At 40.8% G+C, this 9,965-nt stretch overlaps 1 protein-coding gene across 1 annotated transcript in view; it reads left to right on the top strand.

The window, feature by feature from the left end:
• The first annotated feature begins 508 nt into the window (after positions 1–508).
• The window catches only part of PER3 (period circadian regulator 3), a 47,265-nt gene continuing 37,808 nt past the window's right edge, over positions 509–9,965 (top strand). The window contains exons 1-4 of the mRNA XM_065935836.1: positions 509–588; positions 875–950; positions 1,084–1,232; positions 8,815–8,920. Of these exons, the coding sequence (XP_065791908.1) occupies positions 927–950; positions 1,084–1,232; positions 8,815–8,920 (279 nt within the window). The 5' untranslated portion in view covers positions 509–588; positions 875–926. The remainder of the gene's footprint in view (positions 589–874; positions 951–1,083; positions 1,233–8,814; positions 8,921–9,965) is intronic.

Here is a 9,965-nt window from a genome sequence, read left to right as displayed (position 1 = left end):
TGTCCTTGGGAATTCTCCAGGCAAGAATATCAGAATGGGTTGCCATTCCCTTCTTCAGGGGATCTTCCCAACCCAGGGATCAAACCCAGTTCTCCTGCATTGCAGGCAGGTTCTTTACTGTCTGAGCCACCCGGGAAGCCTTCTGAGACCTCTATGGAACTTGTGAATAGTATAGACTCCTAATCTCACCCCAGAAACGCTGATTTAGGAAGCAGTGAGCCTGCAAATCTGGCTTTTGGAAGTTTGGTAGGTAATTTTGATGCAACACCTCTGGTGACCAACACTTCTTAGATTGTGTTAACCCTTTCCCCACAGTATAGGCACTCGGGTTGCTTGCAGTTTTTATAAATGCTGTAATGAACATCTCTGCATACCTTTTCTTCGTATTTAGAGTTTATCTGAAAAGTACTGTTGAAAGTGCGTAAGGTACAACAGTCACTTGCTGCGAGTGACATGCTGCCTGTGCTGTGTCTGTGCTCAGGGCCATGCCTTTCCTGGGTTACCTACCTCAGGACCTGATCGGGACATCCGTCCTAGCGTACCTGCACCCGGAAGATCGCTCTCTGATGCTTGCCATGCACCAAAAAGGTAAGCACCTGCTTCTTTACAGGAGGGCATGTTTTTTTCCACTGATCTTAAATTTTTCGTTTCATTTCTCACTAGAGCTTCTCTCAAGCACTAGTATCATTAGAATACTAATGATACGGTCACTCCATCCTGTGCAGCCGCCTGTGCAGCCGTCCTGTGCAGCCGCCTGGACTGTAGCCCACCCCCATGAACCTTTCCAGGCAGGAATGCTGGAGTGGGTTGCCATTTCCTCCCCCAGGGGATCTTCCCAACCCAGGAATCGAACCCATCTCTTGTGCATTGGCAGGCAGTGCCACAAGTGCCACGAGTGCCACCTGGGAAGCCTCTTAATCATCAGAATGTTACCTTTAATCAAGAAAATGGTGTGTTGAAACTATTGAAACAATATTTTTTTCTATTTTGATATTTTAAAACATTTACAAATAAGTGCCTTAAGAGAGGCATTTGTAACAAACATTCATGTTAAATAACTTCTGTCTTATTGTTTTACATAAGTATGCCGGCCATCCTCCCTTTGAACACCTGCCCATTAGATTTTGTTCTCAAAATGGGGATTACATCATACTGAACTCCAGTTGGTCCAGCTTCGTGAACCCATGGAGCTGGAAGGTTTCTTTCATCATCGGTCGCCATAAAGTGCGAACGTAAGTCAATCAGTTTTCATATTTTCTAAAAAATGTTTTTTCAAATAACTTTCTCAGGCCTGTTGACTCCCCTTTGAATCAGTTGACACATGAACCCAACAAAGAGCAGGTTTTTGACAGTTTCTGGAAGACAGTTTGGCCTTTAAATATTAAGAGCCTTGTAATATATCTACTTCTACTTTCTTGGCCTAGTAACTCTATTATGGGAGTATTCTAAAGAAATAAGTCTAAATACAGAGAGCTTTGTAAAGAAAAGAGATTCTGCAATGTTATTTAATTGTAATAGCTTGTTATTGCTGTTATTCAATGGCTAAGTCATGTCCGACGCTTCTTGATCCCATGGACGCACACCAGGCTTTCCTGTCCTTCACTGTCTCCTGGAGTTTACTCAAACTCTTGTCCACTGAGTTGATGATGCTGTCTAATCATCTCATCCTCTGCTTTCCCCTTCTCCTTCAGTCTTTCCTAGCATCAGCATCTTTTCCAGTGAGTCAGCTCTTTGCATCAGGTGGCCAAAGTACTGGAGCTTCAGCTTCAGCATCACTACTTCCAATGAATATTCAGGGTTGATTTCCTTTAGGATTGACTAATAATAGCTTAAATGTCATCATTAAGAAGTTCTGAAATATTTCTTTGACATGTTATTATATTGATCCAATGAAAATTTTTATAGAAAGTATGTATCATGGGAAATTGGCATATTAGATGATGGGAAAAGCAGCCTGCAGAATTTTTATACAGCCTAATTATGTTTAAAACAAACACTATGAAATAGGAAAAAGAAGATTAGAAAGAAATAAAATATAAATTTTGATTATGTTTGGATAGTGGATTTGGAGTAAGCGGTTTTTTCCCCCTTTTTTCCTTTTCTCAATTTTTTCATTCTCTTTAGTGAGCATATAAGAGTTTTTTTTCTTTTTTCTATTTTTTTTCTTTTCTTCTACTGTCAAATTCCACTTATTTGTCTCAATTTTGTTACGTCTTTATTTTTTAACAATAGATCTTTCATATTTATTTGCCTGCCAGCACGGCTAACTCACGCCTGCTTGATTACTGTTTCTTGTCCGTGTAACAACCTTACAAATCAATCCCAAGCAACCTGGACCATTGTTCTATTATAGTCTGATATCCTCTTGGTCCCTGGGCTTTGTGGTCCATATAAAATTGACCTATAGGTTTCTTAGCCAGCCCATAAGTTTCCCTTTGATGTCTGTTTCTATTAGGAATGGGAATTATAGCTAACTCTTCAGTATTAAATTGAATAAAGTGGGGAAAACCACTAGACCATTCAGGTATGACCTATATCAAATCCCTTATGATTGTACAGTGGAGGTGAGAAATAGATTTAACAGACTAGATCTGATAGACAGAGTGCTGGAGAACTATGGACGGAGGTTCATGACATTGTACAGGAGACAGGGATCAAGACCATCCCCAAGAAAAGAAATGCAAAAAGGTAAAATGGCTGTCTGAGGAGGCCTTACAGATAGCTGTGAAAAGAAGAGAAGTGAAAAGCAAAGGAGAAAGGGAAAGATATAAGCATCTGAATGCAGAGTTCCAAAGAATAGCAAGGAGAGATAAGAAAGCCTTCCTCAGCGATCAATGCAAAGAAATAGAGGAAAACAATAGAATGGGAAAGACTAGAGATCTCTTCAAGAAAATTAGAGATACCAAGGGAACATTTCATGCAAAGATGGGCTCAATAAAGAAATGGTATGGACCTAACAAAAGCAGAAGATATTAAGAAGAGGTGGCAAGAATACACAGAAGAACTGTACAAAAAAGATCTTCATGACCCAGATAATCACAATGGTGTGATCATTCACCTAGAGCCAGACATCCTGGAATGTGAAATCAAGTGGGCCTTAGGAAGCATCACTACGAACAAAGCTAGTGGAGGTGATGGAATTCCAGTTGAGCTATTTCAAATCCTGAAAGATGATGCTGTGAAAGTGCTGCACTCAATATGTCAGCAATATGTCAGTTTTTTTGAAAACTCAGCAGTGGCCACGGGCCTGGAAAAGGTCAGTTTTCATTCCAATCCCAAAGAAAGGCAATGCCAAAGAATGCTCAAACTATCGCACAGTTGCACCCATCTCACATGCTAGTAAAATAATGTTCAAAAATCTCCAAGCCAGGCTTCAGCAATGCATGAACCATGAACTTCCAGATGTTCAAGCTGGATTTAGAAAAGGCAGAGGAACCAGAGCTCAAATTGCCAACATCCGCTGTATCATCAAAAAAGCAAGAGAGTTCCAGAAAAACATCTATTTCTGCTTTCTTGACTATGCCAAAGTCTTTGACTGTGTTTACCACAATAAAGTATGGAAAATTCTGAAAGTGATGGGAATACCAGACCACCTGACCTGCCTCTTGAGAAACCTGTATGCAGGTCAGGAAACAACAGTTAGAACTGGACATGGAACAACAGACTGGTTCCAAATAGGAAAAGGAGTCAAGGCTGTGTATTGTCACCCTGCTTATTTAACTTATATGCAGAGTACATCATGAGAAATGCTGGGCTGGGTGAAGCCCAAGCTGGAATCAAGATTGCCAGGAGAAATATCAGTAACCTCAGATATGCAGATGACACCACCCTTATGGCAGAAAGTGAAGAAGAACTAAAGAGCCTCTTGATGAAAGTGAAAGAGGAGAGTGAAAAAGTTGGCTTAAAGCTCAACACTCAGAAAACTAAGATCATGGCATCCTGTCCCTTCACTTCATGGCAAATAGATGGGGAAACAGTGGAAACAGTGACTGACTTTATTTTTTTGGGCTCCAAAATCACTGCAGGTGGTGGTTGCAGCCGTGAAATTAAAAGACGATTACTCCTTGAAAGGAAAGTTATGACTAATCTAAACAGCATATTAAAAAGCAGAGACATTACTTTGCCAACAAAGGTCCTGATCAAGGCTATGGTTTTTCCAATAGTCATGTATGGATATGAGAGTTGGACGGTGAAGAAAGCTGAGCACCGAAAAATTGATGCTTTTGAACTGTGGTGTTGGAGAAGACTCTTGAGAGTCCCTTGGACTGCAAGAAGATCCAATCAATCCATGCTAAAGGAGATCAGTCCTGGGTGTTCATTGTAAGGACTGATGTTGAACCTGAAACTCCAGTACTTTGGCCACCTGATGCTAAGAGCTGACTAATTTGAAAAGACCCTGATGCTGGAAAAAATTGAGGGCAGGAGGAGAAGGGGACGACAGAAGATGAGATGGTTGAGCTGGTGATGCTGTCTAATAATCTCATCCTTTGCTGTCCCCTTCTCCTTTTGCCTTCAATCTTTCCCAACATCAGCGTCATTTCCAATGTATTGGCTCTTTGCCTCACATGGCCAAAATATTGGGTTGCTAAGAATTGGACATGACTTAGCGGCTGAACAAGAACAACAGCAGCAGTGTAATACCGAAGTTCAGTTCAATCGCTCAGTCATGTCCGACTCTTTGTGACCCCATGAACCGCAGCACGCCAGGCCTCCCTGTCCCTCACCAACTCCCGGAGTTTACCCAGTCTCATGTCCATTGGGTCAGTGATGCCATCCAACCATCTCATCTCAGTCCAAGGGACTCTCAAAAATCTTCTCCAACACCACAGTTTGAAAGCATGAGTTCGAAAACACTCAGCCTTCCTTACGGTCTAACTCTCACATCTGTACATGACCACTGGAAAAACCATAGGTTGATAAATTATCTTTGTATTTTTTAATGCAACTTTGTAGACATAAGCATAAAACTAAGAACAGTAGATCTCCCAGTCAGACTTATTTTATCCTATGTTAATATTGTGATGGAGTGATGCTGGGCCATGGTGAGATAGGCCTCAGGTTGTTCTGACCTGACTGTGCTGTAGGGTTCAGCCTCTCAGCAGAGTGAGTCTGCAGCCTTAGTGGAAGTATCAGGCTGCCTGCAGCCCTGACTCATGAGGCTGATTTGAGGTAGAAGACTAATCTGATAATTAAGGTAGCTAATATCATTGCCAAGGAAGAGCTGTTCATGTTGATCAGCCGAATAGGGAAACTTGTTGGGAAATGAAGATAAAATTAGATGGTTGCTTAGAATATAGGAAACCCCACTTCCTCTGATGAGATATCCATCTTGGTGTCTGTTGACTGGTGTGAGTACCTCCCCATCAGCACCAGAGGAGGGTCCTAGATTTATTCTCCAACTCTCCTTTCCATTCTTTGATTTAAAAGTGTGTGGAATAGGGGCTTTCAATGGCTAATAAGTCAAAAATCTCTCTTGGTACATGTCACATTGCACTTGAAAATATGTGAGTTATTTTCAAATATCTTTTGATACCGATTTCTAGCATAGTTCCACAATGATAAGAGAACAGACTGTGTAGGATTTCAGTACCTTTAGACCATGAAATTTTTGCACCTTGTTTTACGTCCCTGAATATGTTCCAGTGTCTCCTAGTTTAGACTCTATGGGAGCTTGAATATAATTTGGATCCTATTGTTGTATGAAAATTGTATAAATCTTAGTTATGTTCAGTTGGTTCACAGTGCTTCTCAGGTTTACTATATCCTTTTACTTCTCTGTATATTCATTCTGCTAATTTTTGAGAGTTTGATATTGAGTGTGTGTGTGTTAGTCACTGAGTTGTGCCTGACTCTTTGTGACCCCGTGGACTATAGGTTTCCAGGCTCCTCAGTCCATGAAACTCTTCAGGCAAGAATATTGGAGTGGGTTGCCATTCCCTTCTCCAGGGGATCTTCCCAACCCAGGAATCGAACCCAGGTTTCCTGCATTGTAGGCAGGTTCTTTACCATCTGAGCCACCAGGGAAACCCTTTGATATTGAAACCCCAACTAAAAATCTTAATTTTCTACTTCAAAAAATAATTTATATATATATATATATAGTGGGGCTATATGTAACTCTCCTCTATTTTCCAAGTCTTCTGTAAATATCATACTTTCATAATTTAAAAAAAGGAAAGAGAAAAAATTACTTAAAATATATATATATGTATGGAGTAGGGACTTCCCTGGTGGTCCAGTGGTTAAAAATTCGAGTTCCATTGCAGGGGGTGCAGGTGTGATCCCCTGTTGGGTAGCTAAGACCCTACATACCTCGAGGCTAAAAAGTCAACACATAAAACAGAAACAATATTGTAACAGATTTAATAAAGACGTTAAAAATGGTCCACATCAAAAAAAAAAATCTTAAAAATATGTGGAATAAATTGACATATTAGTACTTACAGTGTTTTCAGTGATTTTTAAAGATTCTACCAATATTTGCATCTCCACATGCAGGATTATGTGAGGGAAAGCTTTCGAGTCTAGTAGGTATTAACCTCTGACAGAATAATAATTATCTGTTACGTTTGTATAGTTACTTTATTCCTTTTATTCCTTCAGTAAGTATTTATGGAGTACCTGCTGAGTCAGGCATTGTGCTGGACCCTAAGGATGAGGTTGCAAACAGAGCAGATGTTCTCTTTGCCTCCGTGTAGCCCAGCGTCCACGGGAAAAGAAATGGTGCTGTGACCCATGAGTAGAGTTTTGGAAAGGTGACAGTTGAGTGGGAGGGGGGCTGTGAGTGTTCAGTGAGGGACCCTAACCTTAATCTCTCTTCGATATTAAGCATCTCTCTGGGGAGGAAGGCTAGGTGCCTTCACACATTACCTCTCACATTACAGAAAAAAAAAATCCACATTCGGTGAAACAGAGTCACTTTCTCAGCCATCTCTGAGGGAGGAAGTTGCAAAGAGGAGACGAAAACCAAGTTTCCTTCCTTAGCCCTCAGCCAATTTCCTGACGAGTACTGCAGCCAACTCTTCATGCTGAGTTGATAGCATTTGTTGAAGGTGCTGTCTCTCTTGCCTCCACGTGAATAATTTTTTTTTGGCCGAGTGATGCAGTTTGTGGTATCTCAGTTGGTCTTAGTTCCTTACATGTGCATGCTCAGTCATGTCTGGCTCTTGGCAATCCTATGGACTGTAGCCCGCCAGGCTCCTCTGTCCATGGGATTCTCCAGGCAAGAATACTGGAGTGGGTTGCAATTCCCTTCTCCAGGGGATCTTCCCAACCAGGGATCAAGCCTGAATCTCGTGCATCTCCTTCATTGCAGGCAGATTTTTTTACCACTGATCCACCAAGGAAGCCTTTGTTCCTTGACCAGGGATTGAACCTGAACCCTTGGCAGTGAAAGTTCTGAGTCCTGATGGCTAGACCACCAGGGAATCCTTTCATGTAAATCCTTTGAGTGATGTAATTGGTGATTAAATGTACAACTCAGTTTTGTAGGAAGGGTCCCCACCGGGAATATCCCAGTCTCATTACATAAAGTCGGACGTCCTATTTTCACTCAGACTTGCACTTGACCAGCAGCCCAGACACCTCTGGATGACACTCAGGGTCATAGCACCTGGGACAGGAGGAGGGGAACGTGGTGGAGCACTTGGAATGGCGCTCACAATTGTGAGAGTTTAGAAAATGTGGCTTATTCTTTTTTTTTTCCCCACTTATTTTTATTAGTTGGAGGCTAATTACTTTACAATATTGTAGTGGTTTTTGCCATACATTGACATGAATCAGCCATGGATTTACGTGTGTTCCCCATCCTGAACCCCCCTCCCACCTCCCTTCCCATCCCTCTGGGTCATCCCAGTGCACCAGCCCTGAGCACTTGTCTCATGCATCCAACCTGGACTGGCGATCTGTTTCACACTTGATAATATACTGACAATGACTCAGGACCCTCTACGCTTCAGGAAGTAGCCTTGCTTCATGACGTACATCAAGAATAAGCCACATAGAAAATGTCATTGTCAGTTCCTTCTTTGTTGCTAGCCAGCTAGTAGATTTCACATGCTCTAGAATTTGAATATAAAGAAGGCTGAAGGTTCTGTGACAGCCACATGTTCACCATGAGGATGAGAGCAGAGTCATCTTTATTACATAGCCAAGTGATTAGATACATTAAGCATTGAACGTTGTTTCACAAAGTTAAGGTCTTAAAACTTCTTAGAAAAAAAAGTGAAAAGTGAAATTGTTAGTTACTCAGTCGTGTCTGACTCTTTGCAACTCCATGGACTGTAGCCCACCAGGCTCCTCTGTTCAGGGGATTCTTCAGGAAAGAATACTGGAGTGGGTTGCCATTTCCTCCCCCAAGGAATCTTCCTGACCCAGGGATCAAATCCAGGTCTCTTTCATTGAAGGTGGATTTTTACTGTCTGAACCACCAAGGAAGCCCTCAGTTTCAGAACCAGTAGGTTACTCAGTTCATGTTAAATTTTGAGACCAGTAGTTGTTGAACATGCTTTAGTAGCTGAGGAGGTTACTTGTCACTGTTTTAAATTTATACAGATACAGTGCTGAGATGATTATGGGAAGATCAGAGCTATGAAGAGACTAAACTAAAAAGTGTTAACATCTCCCTTGTTTCTTAGGATTTTCTCTGCTTCCATAAATAGAATATGAACTTCATATTTTCTGTATTTGGAGTTGAAAAGTTGCTTTGTAAAGACATAGCTTTATTGTTTGAATATTCTATTAAAGATCACTTTAGACTTCATTATGAATGAATCTTAAATTGCTTGACTCAGTCTTTCCCTTGGCATTTTGTAGGAGTCCACTAAACAAGGATGTTTTTGCCACCAGAGTAAAAAAGATGAGCAGTGATGACAAAGACATCACAGAATTACAAGAACAAATTCAGAAACTTCTCTTACAGGTAAAGTGAGAGATTTTTTAAAAAACAAACACAAAATTCTCATAGTTGTGTTTAATTTTAACATTCAGTGTTAGTAAAGTCATTTCACAGAAATAAACTGCAAGCCTTACCCTCTACATTTCAGAAATTTTTGTCTTCCTCTTTTTGTTTTTAAGTTAAATTTCATTAATCTTGTTTTCCTTTATCTGTGTTAAATACACACGACATTTTTGTAAGAACCCTTTTGAAGACAGCATACTGAGTCACAGGAAGCAATTAGACAAAAAAGTTATTTCTAAATTAGAGAATTCTTGTCTTTCAAATGCTGCCAGCGTTTTAGCTTTGTTATTCTTTGAAATAATTAATTTTAAAAGTGGGGGAGGGGTGGCAGATCTCAGTATCTCTAATCATTTTGAGGCAAAAGTATGAAAAAACTATTACTTGTTGAAAACAAATACCAAAATGATTTCTACTAGAGATTCAATCAATAAACTTGATGAGTATTTACTGATAGTGAAAGAGGAAAGGAGCACGTTGCCCTGACTGGACTGACTCCATTTTTAAAAGAAAAGGAACTCCATCTTATAGTCTCGGCGAACTTTTGGACTGTATATCTAGGAGGCCATGAAGATAAAATACCAGCAGCCAAATAGGCCTCCCGGGCGGGTAAAAACCAGACCAGGCAGACCCTGTACCTAGACCTCCCAGAGCCAGGAGAAATGCAGTGTCCACTCTGTAATCAATCACTGTCTGTAATCTTAATAATACCTGTTGCTGTCGGCTAAGTTGTATGTCCAGATAGCGTTAGAATGTGAATTTATGGCTATAACCTGATTGTATCTTTTAATAACATTGTCAAGAGTGGGTTTTAAAGAATCTGGGCATGTGGGCTTGGGTACCTACACTTTGGATATAAACAGTTGTCACAAAAATCAGTCAGGGTCCCTGAGTCAAGAGGAAACTCTGCCTCAGACCCGCCAATGTAATAAACCACACGCCACGATTCACGCTGTCCTTCTGAGTGAGTTTGCTTCCCGGAGTGTTTGGCTACAACAGTGGAATCACT

Source organism: Muntiacus reevesi, chromosome 5 (genome assembly GCF_963930625.1).
Source record: "Muntiacus reevesi chromosome 5, mMunRee1.1, whole genome shotgun sequence".
NCBI classification, from domain to species: domain Eukaryota; kingdom Metazoa; phylum Chordata; class Mammalia; order Artiodactyla; family Cervidae; genus Muntiacus; species Muntiacus reevesi.
This window is presented reverse-complemented; position numbering and strand designations above follow the sequence as displayed.